General features: G+C 35.7%; 7 protein-coding genes across 9 annotated transcripts; 2 read left to right on the forward strand and 5 right to left on the reverse strand.

Annotated features, from left to right (window-relative positions):
* On the reverse strand, window positions 1,270–4,342 carry LOC104722000 (ketohexokinase). Of its 3 annotated transcripts, none has more exons than XM_010440096.2 (13): window positions 4,139–4,342; window positions 4,003–4,063; window positions 3,814–3,903; window positions 3,648–3,725; window positions 3,455–3,529; window positions 3,324–3,376; window positions 2,948–3,098; window positions 2,568–2,678; window positions 2,364–2,490; window positions 2,164–2,264; window positions 1,942–2,080; window positions 1,795–1,847; window positions 1,270–1,458 (listed from the first exon to the last, which is right to left on the reverse strand). In XM_010440096.2, the coding sequence occupies exons 1-13, from the start codon at window positions 4,288–4,290 to the stop codon at window positions 1,375–1,377; spliced, it is 1,275 nt and encodes a 424-aa protein (XP_010438398.1). In that variant the 5' UTR covers window positions 4,291–4,342; the 3' UTR covers window positions 1,270–1,374. The 3 variants fall into 3 exon arrangements, with proteins under 3 accessions (XP_010438398.1, XP_010438397.1, XP_010438396.1); XM_010440095.2 differs by having other exon boundaries at window positions 2,164–2,261; window positions 4,003–4,072; XM_010440094.2 differs by having other exon boundaries at window positions 4,003–4,072; window positions 4,139–4,341.
* LOC104722002 (meiotic nuclear division protein 1 homolog) lies at window positions 7,235–13,498 on the forward strand. The gene is made up of 16 exons (XM_010440100.2): window positions 7,235–7,320; window positions 7,880–7,960; window positions 8,082–8,198; window positions 8,324–8,362; window positions 8,461–8,568; window positions 8,650–8,712; window positions 9,512–9,563; window positions 9,717–9,761; window positions 9,859–9,938; window positions 10,017–11,032; window positions 11,289–12,238; window positions 12,330–12,472; window positions 12,564–12,632; window positions 12,707–12,778; window positions 12,868–12,948; window positions 13,042–13,498. Exons 1-10 carry the CDS (start codon window positions 7,318–7,320, stop codon window positions 10,119–10,121), a joined length of 693 nt encoding a protein of 230 aa, XP_010438402.1. The 5' UTR covers window positions 7,235–7,317; the 3' UTR covers window positions 10,122–11,032; window positions 11,289–12,238; window positions 12,330–12,472; window positions 12,564–12,632; window positions 12,707–12,778; window positions 12,868–12,948; window positions 13,042–13,498.
* On the forward strand, window positions 10,954–12,270 carry LOC109127234 (probable LRR receptor-like serine/threonine-protein kinase At4g29180). Its single transcript, XM_019231773.1, has 3 exons — window positions 10,954–11,032; window positions 11,289–11,465; window positions 11,540–12,270. Exons 1-3 carry the CDS (start codon window positions 10,954–10,956, stop codon window positions 12,268–12,270), a joined length of 987 nt encoding a protein of 328 aa, XP_019087318.1.
* On the reverse strand, window positions 14,010–14,792 carry LOC104722003. The gene is made up of 2 exons (XM_010440101.2): window positions 14,597–14,792; window positions 14,010–14,435 (listed from the first exon to the last, which is right to left on the reverse strand). The coding sequence occupies exons 1-2, from the start codon at window positions 14,680–14,682 to the stop codon at window positions 14,180–14,182; spliced, it is 342 nt and encodes a 113-aa protein (XP_010438403.1). The 5' UTR covers window positions 14,683–14,792; the 3' UTR covers window positions 14,010–14,179.
* LOC104722004 (ammonium transporter 1 member 4) lies at window positions 16,781–18,527 on the reverse strand. Its single transcript, XM_010440102.2, has one exon. The coding sequence runs from the start codon at window positions 18,337–18,339 to the stop codon at window positions 16,831–16,833; it is 1,509 nt and encodes a 502-aa protein (XP_010438404.1). The 5' UTR covers window positions 18,340–18,527; the 3' UTR covers window positions 16,781–16,830.
* LOC104722005 (ammonium transporter 1 member 4) lies at window positions 20,863–22,610 on the reverse strand. The gene has a single exon (XM_010440103.2). It carries the CDS (start codon window positions 22,419–22,421, stop codon window positions 20,913–20,915), a length of 1,509 nt encoding a protein of 502 aa, XP_010438405.1. The 5' UTR covers window positions 22,422–22,610; the 3' UTR covers window positions 20,863–20,912.
* Window positions 25,471–27,218, reverse strand: LOC104722006 (ammonium transporter 1 member 4). Its single transcript, XM_010440104.2, has one exon. The coding sequence runs from the start codon at window positions 27,027–27,029 to the stop codon at window positions 25,521–25,523; it is 1,509 nt and encodes a 502-aa protein (XP_010438406.1). The 5' UTR covers window positions 27,030–27,218; the 3' UTR covers window positions 25,471–25,520.

The following is a 27,644-nucleotide window of genomic DNA, read 5'->3' on the forward strand; positions in this document are numbered from 1 at the left end:
TTTTTTTTTTTTTTTGTCCTTTGTCTCTTTCTTTTCCGATATATCAGAGCATTAGTCATAAAGTCTTTGAGCTTTTTACTTAGCTTATTAAGGTAAAGTCTTTTCCGAGAGAGTAATTAAGGTAAGTAAGCGTTAATTTACCATTCAATTCATAAGCTTCCCTTAATGACTCTTTTCTCTTTTTTCATTAATTCTTAGATTAAAAATAAGTTAATTTCTTTAAACTCGGACTAAATCTCCTAGATACTATTATTAACTTTTTTAAAGATATTTTTACCATTAAAAACGTCTACCATGTCTAATTATAATTGAACTTGTTATGAAAACACGGTCTCTTATAATCTCATAATGAATCTTTCAACCACTGTCTGTCATAATCAATTTTACTTGTAACGGGACATTTTCGGATGATATAGCATCGTACAAATTATAATTAAGGATATTCAACAAGTGGATAGTAAACAATGTCATCTTTGATCTTGTTGCCCGATATACAAAACACAACGTAATAATCTTGTTTCATGACCAGATCCATAATCCATCCATGATATATATATTTTTCTTCCTAGCTAATATAATACACTTTGCGTGGATTGCTGATAGATTGGAGAAAAAAACAAAAGTTACGTGCAAGACTGCTTCGTATCCTTTACTTCCAGGGGGATGCATGGAAACGAAGAAGTGGTACTTGGTAGAGTTAATGTCACTTGTCTAAAACGCAAGAGGGACCTTGGAGGAATCTCAATTTTGGTAATTATTTTTGTTTTCACTCAAACAACTTCCAAATATACATGATTGTAAGTGAATTGCGAATGGACTGTTACCACTTCTTTTGGACATAACGTTTGGTTCTTTTACAGTTCACACGGCCGATCATCTCGCCGTCACTAAGCTTGTGATAGACACGGCAATAGGCTCCACATTATCGGCCAATGAGAAGGAGCGTGTGGACTCAACAATTATGTTTATGTTTATGAATTGGTCTTTTTAGTGTTTAAAACATATGCAAGTGGGAAGAGCAAGTGACGACACACGTAGAAAATGGCGCGTGGGCGTGGCAATCCACCGTTGACTTGGAGCAGTCGTCGGGCATGTAGCACTCGGTGCAATCCTAGCCGTTGATAAAATAAACGCATTCACGGACGCGATTAAGGTTGAAGCGGTCACATTGCTCGCATTTAGTAGTTTAGATTAGAATAACACCACTTCGTATATGTTTCGTTTTTGATAATTGGACACATTAAAGTCAAACCTAACCAGAATATATTATTTGACACCAAGTCCTTTTTTATTTATTTCATCCAATAGAACATTTAGAATAAGTGGGCGTTGGAGTAAAGTGACTCAGAAGTTGACATAGGAACACAGATAGTGTCAAACCAGAAAGGGTACAAGTCTAGGATCTGTAAGGTGAGGAAGACCAGTGCGAGCTCCCAAAGCTCGGCAGCTGCAACCAGCCTGCAAATAACCAAATACAAAGCAACCGTTACGAAGATCGGAATGGAAATGTTATGTGCTCCATTTGGAAAAAAACGGGTTTTGGACTGAAGGTGATGGTTCGATGAGGCTGGAAAAAAACATTGGAAACAAGGACCATTTATATGAGTCTCAAACTAATGGCAACCAGGGAATGCACATGGCCGCTCAAAACTTCGAGTTTAGTCTGGGATTTGCCTTAGGACTAGGAAGTTCTGCTTTCCAAAACATTCCAAGATTCACATTATCTAATGTAACGTTGAAGTTTCATATGCATTGGTTTAAACAAAACAGAGAGGTTCAGTTTTGGAGAGTTACCACTTGAGCAGCGAATGGTAACATTTTCTCTGGGGGCATGCCAGCGCATATGGCTACAAAACAAGGAAACAAGTAGAGGTCGGTCAGTTTTGGGTTTTGAGTTTTTTTTTCTGAGGGAGTGTACAGGAATCTTTGCAAATCTTTTACCATATAGAACGGCTCCTATGAATGCATCACCAGCACCGGTGGTGTCAAGAAGCTCTTCTGGAGGAATTTTCTCTGCTGTTCCGAGAAACAATCGTCCACTCACTGTTCCTATCCCGTCGGCCTTCAAATTTGTTGTCTCCTGCATGAAAAATGTGTGGATGGTTGGATTGTCTTCATATGGGTGAGAGACGTTCTTAAGGAGCTATAACTTTTAGTAGTTACCGATGAAACGCAGGTTGGAAATGTTGTGGTTGAGTCTTTTCTATGTGTCAGTGTCTCCACCAAGCTCTCGATATCCGTCTCCTGAGATTGTAATACATCTGCTGAACTCGACAAAGCCAATGGATGTTCATGACCCAGGGAAAAGAAGCATGCAAGACGTTTTGATTTCTAGTGAGTGACATAAGTCTCAAGTTTTGTACCTTTTGACGCTCTTTCAAGCATTAAGCATCCTTCTTCACCTAATGTCACGATCACAAATTTCAGTTTTGGCAATCTCAACAACATGGAAATGAGTGCACCAGGAGTTGAAGAGGCCTCTGTCCATACCTGCACGATGCGAGTAACTAAGAACGTTTACTGAGAAAATATGCCGGAAAACAAAGAATAAACCGAGACTAACTTGCCTGAGGGAATTTTGCTGTGCAGACAACGTAATCGGCGAATTGCAAGAGATCATCTAATCCATCTCTTTTCTTCTCTGCATCAACTAGAATAGGTATCTTCTTGCGACCTGCCTGCTCTGGATAAAAGCAACAAGCACAGGCGAAAATGAACATGTAGGTTGTGTGGCATATTATGTATTTGTAGACAAAAATGAATTAAAAGAGATAATCTTGTGAAATCCTCAAACATCATAAACTTAATGAAGACTAATCTTACATACATACAAATGAATTTACTATTTGCATGACTAATAAACCCTTGTTTTGGTGTGCTTGGGGGAAATCAAGAAACATGTGAAGCCTAATAACTCATTCGAAAGGGTAAAGAGATGCATGCTTACCTCTTTTGCAATCACCAAGGCTGTTTCGTGTAATCTTACATCAAAGTATACAATGCTTGCTCTTTCTAGAGCTGATAGCATGCTAGATTGAGAAAGGTCAGCTGGTAACATCGGTGGGTCTCCTGGCGTATGAATACAAGTACGGGTTTTCCTGAAAAACATAACCATTGAAGAAGATCTAATGATATATGCAAACAAATCAATTCCAAGCCATAACGAGTACCATTTCATTATATAGCTATCAGTTTAAATTTTGCTTGAATACTTAACTAATAGATTTGACACAAAGAAGCCAACATCACTCCTATGTAAATTATTACGAAATAAAAGAGGTCCTCAAATTCACAACCAACATTAGGGAAAAAGAATCACTCACGTTTGTTTGTCAACAATGACATAAGTAAATGGCGAATTGCCCTCTTTAGAGACCTGCCACAAGACTATCATGATTAGGAAATTGTAGACAAGATTGCAAACTTTAAGAGTAAAAAGATTGAGCATTATTACCACAAGAAAAGAAGTATCCACACCATCAGCTTCCAGCTCTTCCAGCATACCTTTGCCTTGAGAGTCATTCGCTACCTAAAGATGTATTCCGTTACCAATCAATTAGCATCAATACACTAATGCCCTCTACTCGATTGTTGAATCTATTCATGCCAAAATCTATCGATTCAAAAAAGGAGAGAAGTCAACGGACCTTACTAATCAGTCTCGAAGTCAAACCCAAACGAGCTGCACAGGTTAACGCGTTTGCAGCATTACCCCCTCCTTGCACCTAACCACATTATCAAATCTCTAAACCATAAAATCACTTCCAAAACAGAAGACCATTGGGAGGGGAGAGGGGAGAAGACTTTACTTACCTTCAAGCTAGTGGTTCGGATCTTATCGTCAGGTTGAGGATAAGAATCAACCGTCGCTAAGAAATCCACAGCGATGCCACCACAACCAAGCTGCCAAAAAATCACACGAACAACGACCATTCAGTTCTCCTATAATCACGATTCAAGTCAAAAACCCAATCACGAGAGTCGAGGCTTATAAGAACTCACGACGATAGCATTATCTGGCGGGGAAGGAACAGAATCGATGGGGGAGGAAGAAGAAGACATTCTAATAGACCTGAAACTGAATTAATCAGAAACGAGAGAGTATACACAACAATTGATTCTCGGCAACAAGAGTGACCTCGTGAATTGACGGGAGACCCGAAGAGAGATGGCGGAGGAGGAGAAGAGAGGAAGAGGTGGGAGACGAGCGAAGCAGAGCGTTCCTGAGAAACACAGAGAGGTTGAGTGAGGTGCCATGTGTGTGTTAGGTGGCAGTCCCAGGTGGCTCATGGCTGGTATATTTAGATGATCGCTGTTTCTAAATTCGGGCTGACCCGCCGGTTTGATTGGTTGAAGCAAACTTTTTCGCTGAAGTAGAAGGTTTTGAAAAAAAAAAAAAAAACTTCCGTATTAGGAAAGCATTTGATTTAACTGTAAAATTTTCCAATTAATGAGTTCCATTATTTCGTATCCACTTTATAACATGTTGAATCATATTGTAGTATAAAATATCTATGTCTAGCAATATACAGTAAAATTTTGATAAATTAATATTCTATAAATTAATAAACATTCTAAATTAATAAATTTTGTTGGTTTTGGACTAGTGTTAAAATAACAAAATTTGATAAGATAATATTTTTTTTGAAATATCCTATAAAATATGGTCCCAATAATATCATAACTTAATAATCATAAATATATATTATATATATATATATATACTGATATAATAATATATGCTTTAAAATTTTGAATTTTCTCCTATAACTCATATCTATAAAATAATTATTATGTTATATTTTCAAACTATAATGATATAATTTATTCTATAACATGTCATATAAATAGTTTCAATTTTTTGATATGCATCATTTTTAGTTTGATAGTTATATAGGATATTAAAATACGACAATTGATATTATTATTCATAAATTTGAATTTATATATGTCATGTGTATAAGTGAATTTGTCTTTATTATTTATAATTTATTGTCAGTCATGTTTTCTAGATATTAAAATTCATTTCCAAAACCATAAAATTTATAACATCCGAAAGTTTAATCTTATTTTCCTAAAATTCTCTCTATTCACAATTTTTAAGAATTTAAATAATTTAAAAATATATCTATAAATTAATAATTATTAATTTACACAATAAATAATAAATATTAATTTATAGATATATTAATATCATTATAAATTAATAAAATGTCATGGTCCTAACATTATTAATTTATAGAGATTTTACTATATATCATTTTGATGTTTGTAACAAATCAAAATTGTTAAATTTGGATTTTATATTTACGTTTGTTTTTTTAAAGGAGTATCTCTTTTGAATTTTGATGATGTTATGTGTGTGACATGTTGGTTCTGAATGGTAACAAGTTGAATAGTTGTGATAATGGAGTTAATGCCATGGTAGTAATGGTACTTACGTTGATTACGTCAATACTATTAATGCAAAAACGATTGGCTTTTTGTAAAACTACAAAAAAGCAACATGTTTAATGCTAATTAGCATTAGTTTCATGACTAATGCTAGTAGTATCGTTACCGCACATCAACATTTGAACATGTTATTAATGATGGATATATGACTCTTCGAATCGGAGTTTAGAATCACCTACCTCACAAGGTAACGAATGTTACCTACCATTTTGATACCGTTGAGTTTAGATCATTTTGGGTTTGGTTAGGTTACTTGCTGGTAAATTTAGAATAATGTCTTTCATTTTAGAACAGATCTTAATTAGGATATATACAATTTCTTGATTGATTATTCTGTAACATTTTTAGCCATTAGAATGTCATATAGTTTTCTGGGTAATTTTTGTGCTGAATGCTAAGAACCAAATAATAGTGACTAACATATTATCAGCATAATTTTGTATCTTTTAACTATTTAACGCATATTATTTAGTTGCCTACATTATATTACCTAGCTAATATATAATAAGTTCTTTTAACTACTTATTTTCTTTGCTACCGTTTGAGGAATTGACGGTTTTAACGGGGGAAAAAGCTTGATCAGACACATTCGGACTTGGACGACTTGAGAATTGTTGTTGCTACACAAAGCGATGTATTGTCTTTTTCTCTTAACACTGTGCTTTTTTCTTTTATCACTGTGATAAACTCATTTATTTTGAACTGTGGATGAAAACTATGTAGGTTAAGGAAGTAATGACAGTGGTAAAAGCAGGCAGAGAAGAAGCAGCAATCTTTGCATGTGATAACCGATGGATGATTATGGTCTTTCTTTATGCAGCTGGAGCAGCCTTACCAGAGGGAACAATCATACTAGAGGTGGAAGGGGAAGAAGCTTATGTTGTAGGACTTCAATTAACGTTACCAGACGTGGCATACCAGAGAAAAAGCATCATCTGCCGAAGACTTTTCCAAGACACAAAGTGAGGGATGCCGAACAACAACTCGGAATGTATTATATTCACAACTCGGAATGCTCAAAATTATTGAATTATATAAAGAATTTAATTAAAAACTTGTATTATATTTATATATTAATATTAAGTACTTAAGACGCATTCTTTTAATATAATATATTCGTAATTACTGTCTTGAAATAGATAGGTTGAAAATACATTTTAGAATAAAAAAGAGAAACTGTCTAATAATTGTATCTACATTAATCCATATCCATTATATTCTAATTTCACTCTATTAAAAACATATTAAAAAAAATTCCTGATTAAATTAATAAGGTCAAAGGATTTCGATTTTTTTCTTATTTTAATAAAATGCCGAACAACAATAACATCCCACTTATCTTTTTTGAATTTTGTGTATTATATTCACAACTCGAAATTTATTACTTTTTTACTCTGGTTAAATAATCTACTGAGTTGTCTAGAGGTCGATGGTTCGAGGGACGACGCTTGGGAGAGAACCATATAAAATGTTCTGGTCCCTGACCTGAAGAGATGTACGGGTCTAGGTCCGGAACCTCTTAGTAATTCAAAAAAAAATAATAATAATAATCTACTGAGTTAGTAATAACTAATAAGTTACTTGCTTTACTTACTCCTCTCTTCTTCACTCGGCCTTATAAGATGTACGTTGACTTCGTTATTATAAGAGGCCATGCCGTTTTGGTATCTTATAATTCAACTCCGTGTCGTTTTTATGCAATTCAAATTAACTGAAAAAGTAAATGAAACAGAAAGCGGGGGATTTTAAGTTTTCAAGTCTTCTTCAACAATTTTCATTTCGAAATTTCTGAGAGGGAGAGAGAGAGAGTGAAGAGAGAGAGTGAGAGAGAGAGAGGGGTAGCATCAGGAGCAAGAGAACACGATGGTAATATACTCTGGACGATTGATCTCGTACTCTCTCTACTTGTGATTGATTTTGTTTCGCAAAATAAACCTCTGTGATTCGTGAATCGTTCTGGGGAAGATCGATCGAGTGATCCTTCGAATTTTATTTAAATCCATAGTTATCGTGAACTGATGATCTTCTTAGCTTGTGTTTCTTCGGCTTACAAGATAATTTTTGATGTTTCGATTCGACCTTTTTGTTTGAATGTTTTGCTACCTTCGATGTGTTCTTCGCGAAACTTCATATAAACTTTTCCCTAGTTTAAATCCGTAGCTCTGTTTCTTTCTTCGGGTAGCTTAATTACAGATTTATTTGAGGAATTTTCACAAACACTTGGTCTGCATGACGCGAATCGATAGGTTTCTCGGATTTGCGTTTATATAGCAGCCATTTTTCGCATTCTCAGCTCGAAATCAGTGGGTTTAGACTGTTTGGATTTTGAAAATTTCGACCTATAAAGCACTTTGCGGTCTCGATTTTCTTAAAATAGTTTCTCCTATCAACTGAATCGTTGCTTTCTATTTTTGATGATATTTAGTCAAAGAAACGAGGGCTTTCGTTGGAGGAGAAGCGGGAGAAGATGCTTCAGATATTCTATGAGTCTCAAGACTTCTTCCTGGTGAGCACTTTCTTAAAGTTTTTTTTTACTACTTGATGTTTACTTAGCATTAGCATTGAACTAATGGAGGAGTTGAGATACCAACACTTATGGATCTCTCTACTTTTGTAAATATTTTCAGCTTAAGGAACTTGAGAAGATGGGGCCGAAGAGGGGTGTAATTAGTCAGTCAGTGAAGGATGTTATCCAGAGTTTGGTGGATGATGATCTTGTTGCCAAGGACAAGATTGGAATTTCTGTGAGTTAGCTTGTGTTCTTATGTTGGGATCCTTTCACATCTTATTTCATTTTGTTTCCGTGTATAGTAGTCTTTGTTGCTGTTATATGTCGTTTGACAGTTTTCATAATTATGCACACATGAAGATCTACTTTTGGAGCCTTCCTAGCTGTGCTGGCAACCAAGTGAGCCACCGTTCTCATCCTGATATAACATCATAATGATTCTTATTAAAATGAGTGTAGCGATGTTTGTTGATTCTGATCTCATTCTGAATGAACAGCTTAGGAGTGTTCGCCAGAAGCTTGAAACTGATCTCCAGGGTAGTAATAAAAGGCTAGCAGAACTTGTTGATCAGTGTGAGGCCCTAAAGAAGGGAAGGGAGGAAACCGTAAGTAATTTTGGTATTGCAGAATTAATGATTGGATAACCTTGCATACTCTTTTCACCATAACTGCTGTTCTTGCTTCAGGAGGAACGAACAGAGGCCTTGACGCAACTTAAAGATATTGAAAGGAAACACAAAGAGCTGAAGGTCAGATTACATNTTAGCATTGAACTAATGGAGGAGTTGAGATACCAGCACTTATGGATCTCTCTACTTTTGTTAATATTTTCAGCTTAAGGAACTTGAGAAGATGGGGCCGAAGAGGGGTGTAATTAGTCCGTCAGTGAAGGATGTTATCCAGAGTTTGGTGGATGATGATCTTGTTGCCAAGGACAAGATTGGAATTTCTGTGAGTTAGCTTGTGTTCTTATGTTGGGATCCTTTCACATCTTATTTCATTTTGTTTCCGTGTATAGTAGTCTTTGTTGCTGTTATATGTCGTTTGACAGTTTTCATAATTATGCACACATGAAGATCTACTTTTGGAGCCTTCCTAGCTGTGCTGGCAACCAAGTGAGCCACCGTTCTCATCCTGATATAACATCATAATGATTCTTATTAAAATGAGTGTCGCGATGTTTGTTGATTCTGATCTCATTCTGAATGAACAGCTTAGGAGTGTTCGCCAGAAGCTTGAAACTGATCTCCAGGGTAGTAATAAAAGGCTAGCAGAACTTGTTGATCAGTGTGACGCCCTAAAGAAGGGAAGGGAGGAAACCGTAAGTAATTTTGGTATTGCAGAATTAATGATTGGATAACCTTGCATACTCTTTTCACCATAACTGCTGTTCTTGCTTCAGGAGGAACGAACAGAGGCCTTGACGCAACTTAAAGATATTGAAAGGAAACACAAAGAGCTGAAGGTCAGATTACATTTGGCCATCGGTTTGCATAGAGGTGTTTAACATTCTTAGCAAGTTGCTTACGGTTTCTTCTTCTTATGCAGAACGAGATGGTACAATTTGCTGACAACGATCCAGCTACCTTGGAGGCAAAGAGTAAGTTCTGCATAATATGTTACTTTTGTTTGCTGTAAAATGTCCTAAGTCCTAAAATTTTTCCGTTTTCCTGGTCTTCGTGGAGCAGAAACAAGAACCAGTCTTGTGCTTTACTAGCAACAAACAACCTAAATGTTCTTCTTATTTTGACAGGGACTGCAATTGAAGTTGCCCACCAATCGGCTAACAGATGGACAGGTTTTTCATTTTCTAAAACTTGGACATACGTTTTCAAGTTTAAGAAGTTCATAATTTTGACCACCACCTAAATTGTAATTTTTAAAATCTTACTCAGATAACATCTTCACATTGCGACAATGGTGTTCAAACAACTTCCCCCAGGCCAAGGAACAGCTGGAACATCTATACACGGAGGTATCTTCAAGATATTTTAACCTCATATATAATCATTTTTAGATTTCACATTTTCTTAATCAGATCTGTAACTTTCAGGCGGGAATCACTGACGACTTTGATTACATAGAGCTATCTTCATTCCCTTTGAGCTCATCCCATGAAGCTAATACTCCAAAGCAGCTAGTAGAAGATGAAGTTTAGTTTTAATACTTTGCAGCATAACAGTTAAAGACACTCTAAAATCAAAATCTTCTGGTTCTTTATCAGTAGTTTTAAAAGGTTGCAACGGTCTATCATTGTTTGTGACCAGATCATCTAAGTCAAAACTCTTTCACCACAGTTTTGTGGTCATATAAGATTTTTAATGTCCTATGCCTTCTGTTTTAATATTTTATAATCTGTGGCATTAAAAATCATAGGCATTAAAAAATCTTATATGACCACAAAACTGTGGTGAAAGAGTTGGTAATCCGGAGTTTTGACTTAGATGATCTGGTCACAAACAATGACAGACCGTTGCAACCTTTTAGGACTACTAATAAAGAACCAGAAGATTTTGATTTTAGCTAGAGTGTCTTTAACTGTTATGCTGCAAAGTATTTAAAACTAAGCTTCATCTTCTACTAGCTGCCTTGCAGTATCAGCTTCATGGGATGAGCTCAAAGGGAATGCAGATAGCTCTATGTAATCAAAGTCGTCAGTAATTCCCGCCTGAAATTACCAATCTGATTAAGTCTCTCTATGTCCTATGCCTTCTGTTTTAATATTTTATTGGAGTCATATATATTATGCTTGTTGTTGACCCACAGGTTATTTCTTAATGGCTGTATTACACAATTTCATATTCTTTATTAGCCGCTTTTTTCAGTCGTGCGCAGCACTTATATTATACAACCTCCAGGCCAGTTTTGGTGCTCCCAGAAAAGGAAATAGGCGTAGACTTTGTACTTTCGGGTAGTTTGTGTTTCTGTGTTATCTTAATCGCAGGTTGTCTGTTTTGACGATGATGAGCTGAGCTTTACAAAAGAAGAACATGGAAGCTCACTCTGTTTTTCTCATCCTTTTTGGCGTCATTGCCACTGCCATTGTAGTTGATGGCCAAGGCCAAGCAGGTTCGTGAGCCTCATTCTTGCTTATTTTCCTCTGTTTTGATTTGAAAATGAACAATTATCAGACCAAAAGACTTTTGAAGTTTTTATAATTTTTTTTGACAAAATGAAGTTTTTTTGGATCATGGGGTTGCATGTCTGTTTATAAGGTTTCAATGCCTAAGGTTCTAAATTTTGAGAAGTTTGGTAGATTAAAAACCTGTCTTGGAATTTTGATAAGAATCTCTCAAACATTCTTTACTTTCTCCTTCTGATCCAGGTTTCATCAGCATAGATTGTGGGGCGCCCCCTAATATAAACTATGTAGACACTGATACTGGTATCAGTTACACCTGGGATGCACCTTTCATAAACGCTGGAGTAAATGTGAACGTCTCTGAAGAATACGGCTGCCATTCCCACTTGCTACTCCTTAACCCATCAGAGCTTCGTTTATGTATGGAAACGACGATGGTAAAAAAGCCTTGCCTGAGTTTGATCTCTAGGTAAAAGTGAATTTCTGGACCCCAGTGAAATTCAGAAATGCTTCTGAGAACGTCGTCAAGGAGATTCTCAGCTTTGCAGAGTCAGATACATTATATATTTGCCTTGTGAACAAGGGTAAAGGAACTCCTTTTATTTCAGCCCTGGAGCTCCGGCCAATGAACAGTTCAATCTATGGTACTGAGTTTGGAAGAAATGTCTCATTGGTACTCTATCGAAGATGGGATACAGGATATTTGAATGGAACAGGACGGTACCAAAAGGATACATATGATGGTATTTGGTCTCCGTACTCTCCAGTCTCTTGGAATTCAACTATGACTACTGGGTATATTGATATTTTTCAGTCTGGTTATCGGCCACCAGATGAAGTTATTAAGACAGCTGCATCACCTAAAAGTGATGATGAGCCATTGGAACTGTCCTGGACATCAGGCGATCCAGATACTCGGTTCTATGCCTACCTTTATTTTGTAGAACTCGAAAATCTCAAGAGGAATGAGAGCAGAAAAATCAAGATATTCTGGAATGAGTCGCCTGTTTCAGGAGCTTTCAACCCCTCTTCTGAGTATTCAATGACAGTGTCTAATTCACGAGCTTTCACTGGTAAAGATCACTGGATTTCTGTTCAGAAGACCGCAGATTCAACGCGTCCACCAATACTCAATGCTATTGAGATATTTACAGCACAATCTCTGGATGAATTTTCCACCACAGTTGAAGACGGTATGTTCATCTCTACTACATATATTTCATAAAATCTGAACCTTGATTTTTACCGAAGCTCACAGTTTTCCATTTTCACTTGTTAATGAAGTTCACGCCATAGAAATTAGAAAGTATAAGATCAACGTATAAAGTGAGTAAGGTTTGGAGTGGTGATCCTTGCTCCCCAAGACTATTCCCTTGGGAAAGTATTGGATGCAGCTACAACAATTCTAATTACCAAATCAAGTCCCTGTAAGTCATTCCTTTTAGCCATACAGAACTTTATTTTTCGACTTCCTTCAAGATTGCTTATGCGCTTGTTTCTGTGTTATGCTGCGAGAAGAAATCTTAGCTCAAGCGGGTTACACGGACCAATAGCCTTCGCATTTAGAAATCTCTCTCTTGAGTCATTGTAAGTATAGCAAACCATAAATACACACTTTCCACCATTTTATTCACATTAACTATAAGACATTGTTTTCCCAGGGATTTATCAACCAACAACTTAAGAGGAAACGTACCAAAATTTTTGGCTGATCTACAACATTTGAAGTTCCGGTGAGTTGAGCCACATAGAGACTTTGTTTGAGTCTGTACTTACAGACAATCAACAATGATTTTGTCTCTGACATTTATTTCGGTCGCAGGAATTTGAATGGAAATAACTTGACTGGGTTTATACCGAGAGCTCTTAGAAAACGATCAACAGCTAATGGGCTTGCACTGAGGTACATTTTCTTGTCAAAACCCTGTGAACCATAGCTATCTTGTTAAGATAATCCTACCATTATCTGAAGCTTGTTGATTTCCTCTGTTTCCAGTGTGGATGAACAAAACATTTGTCACTCACGTCCATGTCGGGGCGGGAATAAAATCGTTGTGCCATTAGTTGTATCGGATCCTCATTAGTGATCACTCTCATTGTAGCCGTGGCTATCATATTCATCATGCGAAGGGAAAGAAAAAATAAGTAAGCACAGCTTGGTCTTTTACTTCGATTCAAGTTTCATGAAAGTCAGAATTAATGCTGAAAGTCAGCTTGATCTACAAACTGTTATTCGTCAAGTTGGTAGAAGAGCGAAGAACAGTCACATTTCTACAGCTAATTAATTATCCAACGATGCCATGTTGATTTGAACTTTTGGAGTATTAACTTAAGACTAGCTAGCCAAAATATTCCAGCACAAACTATTTTTATGCCGAATCTCGCTTATATTTCACTAATTACATGACGATCTCTTTTATTATGTGTTAGATAAGCACAAATAAGATATGATAGATATGAATCTATATTGTGTATATCTCTTTCTATGTTGATAGACTCGTGTAATTGCACAAATAAGATATGATAGATATGAATCTATATTGTTTATATCTAACATTATGGTAAACCAGTATAAGCCTTCGATAATGGGAATATGATTAGGGGATTTTTTTGGCTTACTGGGATGATTCGATATAGTTTTACTGTACTTGATCAATGGGTTGCAAATTTGTCTTCCTTTTTTATATTTTAAAATCGCTCCATTCGTTTTAAGATTTTATGAGATGTGATTTGCCTAAATAAAGCTAAACAAAATCGAATTTTGACTGGTCAACGGATTTTGAAGAATGGAATTTTGATTATTGTAGAAGCATAAAGGGACAAATAAAGAAGATCAACTCTTGTTGACTAAGAGAATCCAACGTTTACGGTTTCATTATTTCCAAACATTTGAATTAACTTATAGGAGTACTCCTATAAATTAAGGTTTTATTAGTGGTGAAGGCTTTAATTATAGAGATGTCATTGCTAATGCACACATACATATGTATATTTCTTATTAGAAATAAACGACAGAAAGAACACCGAATACAACAACAATTACGAATCAAAATGTTAGAAATACAAAAAAATAAAGAATCACAAAAGAAAAATGAAAAAAACAAAAACAAAAAACAACTAATTAAGAAGAAGAATTAATGGTGGAGAAAAATGTAGTGTTTGTCAACAGATTGAGATACATCCCAAGTACACGAAAGTCCCTTCGGAAAAGTGACAATATCACCTGCCGCAAACTCCACACACCATTCAACTTCTGCAACTGATGATGACGATGCTGATGATGAAGATGATGGTGGTGGTTTAGGGTAAACCTTAACTCTACCCCTCAAAATGTAACATATCTCTTCTGCTTCATATATCAAATGGTATTTCCCTGGTGAGCATCCCCACCTTCAACAAACAACAAAGAAAACAAATTTCCAATTTGATACCGTAAGTGGCAAATTTTTTCTATTCTTATAATCTCATGCTAATTAATTAATTTGCCAAATCGATCTCACACCATTCATTAAAAGAAGTGAAACAAATTAAAGGAGAGAAATGGATCTTACTTGGGCCATGACTTGAACTTTAGTTCGTCGAGACGAGCTTGAGATGGTTTCTTCTCGACGATGATTCTTGGATTTTGATCTGTCATCCTCCTTTTTCTTTTAATCAAATAATCTTTATTTTCCAAAGAGAGGAGAGAAATGAGAAACGTAAAGAGAAGATAAGTATGAGAGTGTGTGTAATAATAATAGACTAGTTAAGCCTTTCTTTTGATGTATTTATTCAGTCAAGAGTTGGATCAATGGAGTAAGAAAGAGAAAATATATAATTAATTGACTAGAAAAAAGAAAGAAAAAAAACAGATTACCCAAGTAATGAATATTTATATTATTATTTTTTAAGCACATTTTGGTTTATGCCCTTTAAATTTTGTTTATTTAATATGTTTTATTTACAACATTAACCCCTAAAACAATTCCATAAATAACATTGGAGAGAAACTCAAATACTAAACTTTCTTAAATTGACCAACATTTGTTACATTTATTGTCATAAGATCTTAACAACATCTATACATTCCGATTTTTCCAAAAACAACTCTACCCATTAAATTTTTGACCCATTAAATCTCCAAAACTATTTTTATAGATGCTAGAATCTCTCAAATTTTAAATGATATACAACAGATTTTCCATAACAAAAGTTTACAATCTCCATAATTATATATTAATAAATTTCCTAAACCGAAAATCCAATTATAAAATGTCACATTAAATATGTTGAAAACCCCCATATAATTTGGTTTATATTTTATTTTTTGAGGAATTACCAAAAAAAATTAAAATTCTATTAATTATCATAAACTATATATATTGACATGGAAAAATTATAAACTAAAAAATATGCTAATTAGGTAAAACAATTAACATAATTAAACTTGATAAAAAAAATTATTTTGATTATTTTTTTTACGCAAAAACTTATTTTGATTTTGGTGAGACGAGTTGGTATTAATCACATATAGGAAGTTAAGTGGAATTGTTTTTTTTTTAACACTTTTATATGTGTACCAGGAGATAAATGTATTATTAGACTCTAAGATTACAATGTAAATTTACAATGATGAATAAATACACAATAATATGATATAAAACATTGCCATAGTTTCAATTGTTATATTTAGTTGACTGATAATAAAACACCATAAACTAAAAAAAAGTAAAGGAAAATTTGTTTTAAAAAAAAAGGATCATCTAACTTATAGATATGGTAGTAATTAAATTTAACTCTTTTTCACAGATTCATAATCATATTTAAACTTTAAAGTAAACATGCATGTGTGTATCTTGGATCCACTGGGTCAAAGGTTTGACTGAAAATCTAGTTTGACCACCACGTGGCATAACATAACTGGGGTGTGGATAGTGCAGTATCTGACTAGATAAGGGAATCAATGGTTCTCGAAGATACCGACATTAATACTCAAAGTCGAATTTGTAGCCCACTTTTTACTTTCTTTTGTCGTTTTACTTGATATATATACCTTAGCAAATTCATACAAAATCACATCTAATATGAAAGATCACAACACTACTCAAGGATATAAGGTTTGACAGTTTTATTTGAACTAAAAAAAGATTGGTTTAAAATAAATCATATGTTGGAGTGGAGAATGTAAAGTTGCAGTAGTGTAGGGCATATGTATGCAATTTTATTTTTTACATATTTTGTTTTGTTTTTGGTTTTCTTTTTTCTCCACGTTTTATTTGATAGATAATTAATATTTTGGCAATTTATATACCTCTTTCCAATACCCGTGTGTGTGTTTTGTTTCTTATTAACCTTACTTTTTTTTATTGTCGTCTTTAATTGCGTAGGATGATGAATCATGTCCTTTGTACTTGTGTCTCATTCGGGACAGTGTCCTATAATATTTCTCATTTTAAAATTTTTGATACGTTTTGTGTTATTAACAATTTAACATATTTATTGATACTTAGATAGGTAGGCATGTGAATACTGCATACCATTTGTACATTTAAATGTGTGGAACTAGAATAGGTCCTGGTAGCAACTGCCTGGAGGTCCTGGACTCCTAACATTAATTATAGAGGCCCATTGATTTAATGAAATTCAAAATTTGACACAGCAATTAGAAGTAAATAGCGAAACAGAAACTAATTTACTTTTTATTCCCATGCAAAAGAGCAACATAAAAAGAATATATACACACACCAAAACAAGAAGAAAAAGAAAAAACACAAAGCTAAATAAACATTACTAAACCAAACAAGAATCAAACACCTAATTGTTGTCCTTCACCCTCCTTCTTAACCATGATCCCATTCTTGATCTCATCTTCTGTGTACATATACGCCAACCCTCCATGACTCGTCGGATCCACCCCGGCGATCTCATCCTCCGCCGGTATCCTCAACAGTTTCAGTTTATGTAGAATAAAAAACAGAGTTCCCATCGTTAAACTAACCCAACCCGTAATCACCAAAATCTGAACGACGTGTGCCGCAAGCAACCTACCTCCTCCTCCCATCAACAACCCGTAAGGCCTGTTCGGATCACCTCCAAAGATCTCGGCAACGTATCTTTTCTCCGCGAATAATCCGGTGAATATAATCCCCCACGCACCACAACCACCGTGAAGCTGAGCCGCTTCTAACGGATCGTCGAATTCAAGCTTATCAGCTAGCTTATTGAATCCCATAAGCACCCAAGCCGCTACAAACCCGCATATAAGCGCGGCCCACGGCTCCACAACCGAACACCCGCTAGTTATAGCCGCGAATCCGCCTAACAAACCGTTACAAACATCGGTCACGTTCCAATACCCATCTATGAGTCTTTTCCCAAACAGAGTCGTCAGCGCCGCGGAGCAACCAGCTAACGTAGTCGTCACGGCAGTTCTACCAACAGCGCTCCATTGTCCGTAAAACGAGTTCCCCGGAGACCCACCATAAGATTTAAAAATAGTAGCGAACGAGCCAGGGTTGAAACCATACCATCCAAACCATAACAGAAACGTTCCTAAAACAACCAACGTGGCGCTATGACCACGCAACGTAACCGGTTTACCCGAATGACCAAACCTACCAATCCGTGGTCCTTCGATGTAAGCTCCCCATAAACCGGCAATACCTCCAACCATATGAACAACACCAGATCCAGCGAAATCAATCACACCTGATTGAAACAAAAGGTTCTCAGATCTAGCCGGAGAAGCCCAACCATCAGAAGACCAGAACCAATGCGAGACAATAGGGTAAACAAGACCCGTAAGAAACGACGAATAGATCAAATACGCAACGAACTGCGTCCTCTCCGCGATGGAACCACTCGTGATCCCAGCAGCAGCGATCGCGAACGTCCATTGATAAAGAAAATAAGGATAATCAAAAGAAGGTTTAGGGAAATCATTCATCCCGAAGAAATGTTTCCCGATGAATCCATTAGAAGGAGATCCATAGGCGAACGCGAAACCGAAGAGGTAATAGAAGAGACCTCCGGCCGCAGCGTCGATGACGTTGGTGAGCATGATGTTCATGGTGTTTTTAGCGCGGACAGATCCAGCACAGAGCATGGCGAACCCTAGCTGCATGGCGAAAACGAGGTAAGCAGAGAAGAGGAGGTAAGTGTTGTCGATGGCGTAAGCCGCGTCTGTGAATTTCCCGGCGACTGTATCGAATCTCCCGCAGATGTATTCAGCTGCTGCTGCTGCGGCGGTAGCGTTGGCTCCACCTGATAGTAAAGGAATCAAATCAGAGGCGGAACAAGAGAGACTCCCCGCCATTTTTGCAACGTATAAGAGAGGATTTGATAATCTTTGCTTTTGAGAAATGAAGGAGATACAGAGAGAGAGATTAGAGTTTATAGAGGATTAAGGTTAGAGAGATTCACGAGATTCTGTTGAATCTTTTTTAGTGGGGAGAATGTTTGAATCTTTCAGATTCTTTTCTTTTTTTTCATTATATTTACTAGCTACTATAAATTTAGGATTTGTTAACAGTTTTATTCCACTATTCTAGGTGATAGCTTTGACTTTTCTTCTTTAATGGCAAAAATTTCATACTTTTAATTAAATTACTGCTCTTTTTCCAAAGTTCAAAAACATATTTTGTGTAATGTGTGGACTATAGTTGCCAAACCAAAAAAACAAAACAAAAATTGTGGACTATATTTTTTAGCTAATAGTTTTTTTTTTTTTGGGCAACATTTATGTCTCTGTTAGTATCTTTGACTACCATAAAAGTTGAAATCACATTATTTTAATGGATGAATATTGGGTGAGTGAATACAATGTAGTTAATTTGGGTTAATACAATAAAAGAAGTATTTAACAGGGTAAATAAAAGGGAAAATTTATAAACGACGGGAATGAGTTTTAATCCTACTAATTGCAAAACAAGGAGCCGTTTAAAAAAAAAAACTCATCAATTTAACTTGTACGTTTCTAAAAGAATTGATGAATTTATTTATGAAGTAGTATTTGCCCCGTGCATACGCACGGAATTATTATTTGTCATAAAACAATATATAACTAATTATTAATTGGAAAAAGTAATAGTAATTTAAAATATTATTTGGTTGAATGTTAGCAAATTTAGATATTACTACTAAAAGTAAATTAATATTTTTAAGTACTAAATGTAGTAGTAACTATAAAAATTATAAATTAAAAAGTTATAATCAATTAAAAGTCAAATAAAAGTAAATGTAAAAAATGAAAATGTTGAGAAAACAGTTAGAATGTAAGTAACTCAGGTGAATTACATACTACATAACAAACTAAATCATCCGAATGTTTTTTAAATAAAAATATACTTAATTAAAAAGAAATGAGGACTGAATTATATACAGAGTAAAGCAGAACGAAAAAATAGAACATCACAACGAAATAATAGTGTCTAGCAAAATAGAGTCTCACCTCTCAGTTGAAGATGGTTTCAGGGAACAATTGAAGCTTCTGGTTGGAGACTGTTCGAGAATGTGTATGACACAAGTTTTGGATTGATAGCGTTGGCGATGAGTCTCGATGTACCGAAATGGGTGGCTAGATTGTTGACGTCGGNAGTTGGTATTAATCACATATAGGAAGTTAAGTGGAATTGTTTTTTTTTTAACACTTTTATATGTGTACCAGGAGATAAATGTATTATTAGACTCTAAGATTACAATGTAAATTTACAATGATGAATAAATACACAATAATATGATATAAAACATTGCCATAGTTTCAATTGTTATATTTAGTTGACTGATAATAAAACACCATAAACTAAAAAAAAGTAAAGGAAAATTTGTTTTAAAAAAAAAGGATCATCTAACTTATAGATATGGTAGTAATTAAATTTAACTCTTTTTCACAGATTCATAATCATATTTAAACTTTAAAGTAAACATGCATGTGTGTATCTTGGATCCACTGGGTCAAAGGTTTGACTGAAAATCTAGTTTGACCACCACGTGGCATAACATAACTGGGGTGTGGATAGTGCAGTATCTGACTAGATAAGGGAATCAATGGTTCTCGAAGATACCGACATTAATACTCAAAGTCGAATTTGTAGCCCACTTTTTACTTTCTTTTGTCGTTTTACTTGATATATATACCTTAGCAAATTCATACAAAATCACATCTAATATGAAAGATCACAACACTACTCAAGGATATAAGGTTTGACAGTTTTATTTGAACTAAAAAAAGATTGGTTTAAAATAAATCATATGTTGGAGTGGAGAATGTAAAGTTGCAGTAGTGTAGGGCATATGTATGCAATTTTATTTTTTACATATTTTGTTTTGTTTTTGGTTTTCTTTTTTCTCCACGTTTTATTTGATAGATAATTAATATTTTGGCAATTTATATACCTCTTTCCAATACCCGTGTGTGTGTTTTGTTTCTTATTAACCTTACTTTTTTTTATTGTCGTCTTTAATTGCGTAGGATGATGAATCATGTCCTTTGTACTTGTGTCTCATTCGGGACAGTGTCCTATAATATTTCTCATTTTAAAATTTTTGATACGTTTTGTGTTATTAACAATTTAACATATTTATTGATACTTAGATAGGTAGGCATGTGAATACTGCATACCATTTGTACATTTAAATGTGTGGAACTAGAATAGGTCCTGGTAGCAACTGCCTGGAGGTCCTGGACTCCTAACATTAATTATAGAGGCCCATTGATTTAATGAAATTCAAAATTTGACACAGCAATTAGAAGTAAATAGCGAAACAGAAACTAATTTACTTTTTATTCCCATGCAAAAGAGCAACATAAAAAGAATATATACACACACCAAAACAAGAAGAAAAAGAAAAAACACAAAGCTAAATAAACATTACTAAACCAAACAAGAATCAAACACCTAATTGTTGTCCTTCACCCTCCTTCTTAACCATGATCCCATTCTTGATCTCATCTTCTGTGTACATATACGCCAACCCTCCATGACTCGTCGGATCCACCCCGGCGATCTCATCCTCCGCCGGTATCCTCAACAGTTTCAGTTTATGTAGAATAAAAAACAGAGTTCCCATCGTTAAACTAACCCAACCCGTAATCACCAAAATCTGAACGACGTGTGCCGCAAGCAACCTACCTCCTCCTCCCATCAACAACCCGTAAGGCCTGTTCGGATCACCTCCAAAGATCTCGGCAACGTATCTTTTCTCCGCGAATAATCCGGTGAATATAATCCCCCACGCACCACAACCACCGTGAAGCTGAGCCGCTTCTAACGGATCGTCGAATTCAAGCTTATCAGCTAGCTTATTGAATCCCATAAGCACCCAAGCCGCTACAAACCCGCATATAAGCGCGGCCCACGGCTCCACAACCGAACACCCGCTAGTTATAGCCGCGAATCCGCCTAACAAACCGTTACAAACATCGGTCACGTTCCAATACCCATCTATGAGTCTTTTCCCAAACAGAGTCGTCAGCGCCGCGGAGCAACCAGCTAACGTAGTCGTCACGGCAGTTCTACCAACAGCGCTCCATTGTCCGTAAAACGAGTTCCCCGGAGACCCACCATAAGATTTAAAAATAGTAGCGAACGAGCCAGGGTTGAAACCATACCATCCAAACCATAACAGAAACGTTCCTAAAACAACCAACGTGGCGCTATGACCACGCAACGTAACCGGTTTACCCGAATGACCAAACCTACCAATCCGTGGTCCTTCGATGTAAGCTCCCCATAAACCGGCAATACCTCCAACCATATGAACAACACCAGATCCAGCGAAATCAATCACACCTGATTGAAACAAAAGGTTCTCAGATCTAGCCGGAGAAGCCCAACCATCAGAAGACCAGAACCAATGCGAGACAATAGGGTAAACAAGACCCGTAAGAAACGACGAATAGATCAAATACGCAACGAACTGCGTCCTCTCCGCGATGGAACCACTCGTGATCCCAGCAGCAGCGATCGCGAACGTCCATTGATAAAGAAAATAAGGATAATCAAAAGAAGGTTTAGGGAAATCATTCATCCCGAAGAAATGTTTCCCGATGAATCCATTAGAAGGAGATCCATAGGCGAACGCGAAACCGAAGAGGTAATAGAAGAGACCTCCGGCCGCAGCGTCGATGACGTTGGTGAGCATGATGTTCATGGTGTTTTTAGCGCGGACAGATCCAGCACAGAGCATGGCGAACCCTAGCTGCATGGCGAAAACGAGGTAAGCAGAGAAGAGGAGGTAAGTGTTGTCGATGGCGTAAGCCGCGTCTGTGAATTTCCCGGCGACTGTATCGAATCTCCCGCAGATGTATTCAGCTGCTGCTGCTGCGGCGGTAGCGTTGGCTCCACCTGATAGTAAAGGAATCAAATCAGAGGCGGAACAAGAGAGACTCCCCGCCATTTTTGCAACGTATAAGAGAGGATTTGATAATCTTTGCTTTTGAGAAATGAAGGAGATACAGAGAGAGAGATTAGAGTTTATAGAGGATTAAGGTTAGAGAGATTCACGAGATTCTGTTGAATCTTTTTTAGTGGGGAGAATGTTTGAATCTTTCAGATTCTTTTCTTTTTTTTCATTATATTTACTAGCTACTATAAATTTAGGATTTGTTAACAGTTTTATTCCACTATTCTAGGTGATAGCTTTGACTTTTCTTCTTTAATGGCAAAAATTTCATACTTTTAATTAAATTACTGCTCTTTTTCCAAAGTTCAAAAACATATTTTGTGTAATGTGTGGACTATAGTTGCCAAACCAAAAAAACAAAACAAAAATTGTGGACTATATTTTTTAGCTAATAGTTTTTTTTTTTTTGGGCAACATTTATGTCTCTGTTAGTATCTTTGACTACCATAAAAGTTGAAATCACATTATTTTAATGGATGAATATTGGGTGAGTGAATACAATGTAGTTAATTTGGGTTAATACAATAAAAGAAGTATTTAACAGGGTAAATAAAAGGGAAAATTTATAAACGACGGGAATGAGTTTTAATCCTACTAATTGCAAAACAAGGAGCCGTTTAAAAAAAAAAACTCATCAATTTAACTTGTACGTTTCTAAAAGAATTGATGAATTTATTTATGAAGTAGTATTTGCCCCGTGCATACGCACGGAATTATTATTTGTCATAAAACAATATATAACTAATTATTAATTGGAAAAAGTAATAGTAATTTAAAATATTATTTGGTTGAATGTTAGCAAATTTAGATATTACTACTAAAAGTAAATTAATATTTTTAAGTACTAAATGTAGTAGTAACTATAAAAATTATAAATTAAAAAGTTATAATCAATTAAAAGTCAAATAAAAGTAAATGTAAAAAATGAAAATGTTGAGAAAACAGTTAGAATGTAAGTAACTCAGGTGAATTACATACTACATAACAAACTAAATCATCCGAATGTTTTTTAAATAAAAATATACTTAATTAAAAAGAAATGAGGACTGAATTATATACAGAGTAAAGCAGAACGAAAAAATAGAACATCACAACGAAATAATAGTGTCTAGCAAAATAGAGTCTCACCTCTCAGTTGAAGATGGTTTCAGGGAACAATTGAAGCTTCTGGTTGGAGACTGTTCGAGAATGTGTATGACACAAGTTTTGGATTGATAGCGTTGGCGATGAGTCTCGATGTACCGAAATGGGTGGCTAGATTGTTGACGTCGGACGTCCGTTTCATCGTATTGACATGGTCTGAGTTTCTCAACTAAAACTCTAACGCAAGAAAAGACTCTACGACGTATATAATTGCGAGTATTTATAGAAGGTTAAGTCTGAAACATGTCAGTTTAGAGAAATAGTGGGGAAGTTAAGAAAGATCACGAAAATATTTTTTTTTTCATGATCGTGTATTCGTGTGGGAGTTAAATTAGGAGTTTTCAAATATACAAATTAACGACTTGTTTATATGCATTTTTCAGATAGCTTTAAATTAGGAGTTGTTAATTTCTCGTAATATATTATAGATGTTATATGGCAGTTATTTTTGTTTTTGTTTTTGTATTACTAATATTTATTTATTTTCCAACTGAGGCTATTTTTGTGAAAATGTTCAATTGGATTTTTTTTTAGTTTTGAAATGAACATCTTGCTCTTCTTTTCCCTTTTTCTTTTCTTTTTCTGTTTTTTCCTTCTTTTTAGCATTAAGCGTGTCCTTTTTTTTGGAAATAAATATATGATTTAACATGTAATTTATTCATAGTTTTGTGACAAATATTTTTTTAATAATAATTAGTTAGTTTGGAGAAGTAAATAATTAATAACTCATAAATTTAGAATATATTTGTGGAATCTTTTTAAAAAATATATATTTTCAAATTATATGGTGGAAAACGTAAAATTAATAATCATGATGAGTTGTGTTAATTGAGAGTGATTTTAGGACTCTTTAATTAAAATCATGAGGTATGTTAGAGTATTAAGGGATTTATAGCAAAAGTATTATATTTTTAACATTTATTTTTTGGTAGAAGTATGCTTTAATATATATTGGAAAACCAAAAAGTACTAATATATACTATTTTTTACGGGTTTTTCTTATTTAATTTTATTTTTTTTGTTAATTAATTAAATTATGAAATAGAAATCTATGTGGCAATATTTGATTGGTGAAGTGACTTGTGGGACTGACGTACTATTTTCCCCTCAGAATTATCATTTCGTGTCAGTTTCCCATCGATCTTTGACTTCTTACCAGTTCTCCTTCGGACTTATNGTTTTACTTGATATATATACCTTAGCAAATTCATACAAAATCACATCTAATATGAAAGATCACAACACTACTCAAGGATATAAGGTTTGACAGTTTTATTTGAACTAAAAAAAGATTGGTTTAAAATAAATCATATGTTGGAGTGGAGAATGTAAAGTTGCAGTAGTGTAGGGCATATGTATGCAATTTTATTTTTTACATATTTTGTTTTGTTTTTGGTTTTCTTTTTTCTCCACGTTTTATTTGATAGATAATTAATATTTTGGCAATTTATATACCTCTTTCCAATACCCGTGTGTGTGTTTTGTTTCTTATTAACCTTACTTTTTTTTATTGTCGTCTTTAATTGCGTAGGATGATGAATCATGTCCTTTGTACTTGTGTCTCATTCGGGACAGTGTCCTATAATATTTCTCATTTTAAAATTTTTGATACGTTTTGTGTTATTAACAATTTAACATATTTATTGATACTTAGATAGGTAGGCATGTGAATACTGCATACCATTTGTACATTTAAATGTGTGGAACTAGAATAGGTCCTGGTAGCAACTGCCTGGAGGTCCTGGACTCCTAACATTAATTATAGAGGCCCATTGATTTAATGAAATTCAAAATTTGACACAGCAATTAGAAGTAAATAGCGAAACAGAAACTAATTTACTTTTTATTCCCATGCAAAAGAGCAACATAAAAAGAATATATACACACACCAAAACAAGAAGAAAAAGAAAAAACACAAAGCTAAATAAACATTACTAAACCAAACAAGAATCAAACACCTAATTGTTGTCCTTCACCCTCCTTCTTAACCATGATCCCATTCTTGATCTCATCTTCTGTGTACATATACGCCAACCCTCCATGACTCGTCGGATCCACCCCGGCGATCTCATCCTCCGCCGGTATCCTCAACAGTTTCAGTTTATGTAGAATAAAAAACAGAGTTCCCATCGTTAAACTAACCCAACCCGTAATCACCAAAATCTGAACGACGTGTGCCGCAAGCAACCTACCTCCTCCTCCCATCAACAACCCGTAAGGCCTGTTCGGATCACCTCCAAAGATCTCGGCAACGTATCTTTTCTCCGCGAATAATCCGGTGAATATAATCCCCCACGCACCACAACCACCGTGAAGCTGAGCCGCTTCTAACGGATCGTCGAATTCAAGCTTATCAGCTAGCTTATTGAATCCCATAAGCACCCAAGCCGCTACAAACCCGCATATAAGCGCGGCCCACGGCTCCACAACCGAACACCCGCTAGTTATAGCCGCGAATCCGCCTAACAAACCGTTACAAACATCGGTCACGTTCCAATACCCATCTATGAGTCTTTTCCCAAACAGAGTCGTCAGCGCCGCGGAGCAACCAGCTAACGTAGTCGTCACGGCAGTTCTACCAACAGCGCTCCATTGTCCGTAAAACGAGTTCCCCGGAGACCCACCATAAGATTTAAAAATAGTAGCGAACGAGCCAGGGTTGAAACCATACCATCCAAACCATAACAGAAACGTTCCTAAAACAACCAACGTGGCGCTATGACCACGCAACGTAACCGGTTTACCCGAATGACCAAACCTACCAATCCGTGGTCCTTCGATGTAAGCTCCCCATAAACCGGCAATACCTCCAACCATATGAACAACACCAGATCCAGCGAAATCAATCACACCTGATTGAAACAAAAGGTTCTCAGATCTAGCCGGAGAAGCCCAACCATCAGAAGACCAGAACCAATGCGAGACAATAGGGTAAACAAGACCCGTAAGAAACGACGAATAGATCAAATACGCAACGAACTGCGTCCTCTCCGCGATGGAACCACTCGTGATCCCAGCAGCAGCGATCGCGAACGTCCATTGATAAAGAAAATAAGGATAATCAAAAGAAGGTTTAGGGAAATCATTCATCCCGAAGAAATGTTTCCCGATGAATCCATTAGAAGGAGATCCATAGGCGAACGCGAAACCGAAGAGGTAATAGAAGAGACCTCCGGCCGCAGCGTCGATGACGTTGGTGAGCATGATGTTCATGGTGTTTTTAGCGCGGACAGATCCAGCACAGAGCATGGCGAACCCTAGCTGCATGGCGAAAACGAGGTAAGCAGAGAAGAGGAGGTAAGTGTTGTCGATGGCGTAAGCCGCGTCTGTGAATTTCCCGGCGACTGTATCGAATCTCCCGCAGATGTATTCAGCTGCTGCTGCTGCGGCGGTAGCGTTGGCTCCACCTGATAGTAAAGGAATCAAATCAGAGGCGGAACAAGAGAGACTCCCCGCCATTTTTGCAACGTATAAGAGAGGATTTGATAATCTTTGCTTTTGAGAAATGAAGGAGATACAGAGAGAGAGATTAGAGTTTATAGAGGATTAAGGTTAGAGAGATTCACGAGATTCTGTTGAATCTTTTTTAGTGGGGAGAATGTTTGAATCTTTCAGATTCTTTTCTTTTTTTTCATTATATTTACTAGCTACTATAAATTTAGGATTTGTTAACAGTTTTATTCCACTATTCTAGGTGATAGCTTTGACTTTTCTTCTTTAATGGCAAAAATTTCATACTTTTAATTAAATTACTGCTCTTTTTCCAAAGTTCAAAAACATATTTTGTGTAATGTGTGGACTATAGTTGCCAAACCAAAAAAACAAAACAAAAATTGTGGACTATATTTTTTAGCTAATAGTTTTTTTTTTTTTGGGCAACATTTATGTCTCTGTTAGTATCTTTGACTACCATAAAAGTTGAAATCACATTATTTTAATGGATGAATATTGGGTGAGTGAATACAATGTAGTTAATTTGGGTTAATACAATAAAAGAAGTATTTAACAGGGTAAATAAAAGGGAAAATTTATAAACGACGGGAATGAGTTTTAATCCTACTAATTGCAAAACAA

The sequence above is a fragment of the Camelina sativa genome, chromosome 11, assembly GCF_000633955.1.
Source record: "Camelina sativa cultivar DH55 chromosome 11, Cs, whole genome shotgun sequence".
NCBI lineage: Eukaryota > Viridiplantae > Streptophyta > Magnoliopsida > Brassicales > Brassicaceae > Camelina > Camelina sativa.

What these genes read in the sequence shown, in the direction of transcription:
- LOC104722006 (XM_010440104.2), bottom strand. Translation starts at nt 27,029, where the DNA reads ATGGCGGGGAGTCTCTCTTGTTCCGCCTCTGATTTGATTCCTTTACTA.
- LOC104722004 (XM_010440102.2), bottom strand. Translation starts at nt 18,339, where the DNA reads ATGGCGGGGAGTCTCTCTTGTTCCGCCTCTGATTTGATTCCTTTACTA.
- LOC104722002 (XM_010440100.2), top strand. An exon ending in GGAAACACAAAGAGCTGAAG is followed by an intron (nt 8,713 to 9,511) that starts GTCAGATTACAT and finishes CTTCTTATGCAG; the next exon opens with AACGAGATGGTACAATTTGC. An exon ending in ATCGGCTAACAGATGGACAG is followed by an intron (nt 9,762 to 9,858) that starts GTTTTTCATTTT and finishes AATCTTACTCAG; the next exon opens with ATAACATCTTCACATTGCGA.
- LOC104722000 (XM_010440094.2), bottom strand. Translation starts at nt 4,290, where the DNA reads ATGAGCCACCTGGGACTGCCACCTAACACACACATGGCACCTCACTCA. An exon ending in CGCCAGATAATGCTATCGTC is followed by an intron (nt 3,904 to 4,002) that starts GTGAGTTCTTAT and finishes ATTTTTTGGCAG; the next exon opens with CTTGGTTGTGGTGGCATCGC. An exon ending in TCCGAACCACTAGCTTGAAG is followed by an intron (nt 3,726 to 3,813) that starts GTAAGTAAAGTC and finishes TAATGTGGTTAG; the next exon opens with GTGCAAGGAGGGGGTAATGC.
- LOC109127234 (XM_019231773.1), top strand. Translation starts at nt 10,954, where the DNA reads ATGGAAGCTCACTCTGTTTTTCTCATCCTTTTTGGCGTCATTGCCACT. An exon ending in TGATGGCCAAGGCCAAGCAG is followed by an intron (nt 11,033 to 11,288) that starts GTTCGTGAGCCT and finishes CTTCTGATCCAG; the next exon opens with GTTTCATCAGCATAGATTGT. An exon ending in CCCATCAGAGCTTCGTTTAT is followed by an intron (nt 11,466 to 11,539) that starts GTATGGAAACGA and finishes TCTGGACCCCAG; the next exon opens with TGAAATTCAGAAATGCTTCT.
- LOC104722005 (XM_010440103.2), bottom strand. Translation starts at nt 22,421, where the DNA reads ATGGCGGGGAGTCTCTCTTGTTCCGCCTCTGATTTGATTCCTTTACTA.
- LOC104722003 (XM_010440101.2), bottom strand. Translation starts at nt 14,682, where the DNA reads ATGACAGATCAAAATCCAAGAATCATCGTCGAGAAGAAACCATCTCAA. An exon ending in AAGTTCAAGTCATGGCCCAA is followed by an intron (nt 14,436 to 14,596) that starts GTAAGATCCATT and finishes TGTTTGTTGAAG; the next exon opens with GTGGGGATGCTCACCAGGGA.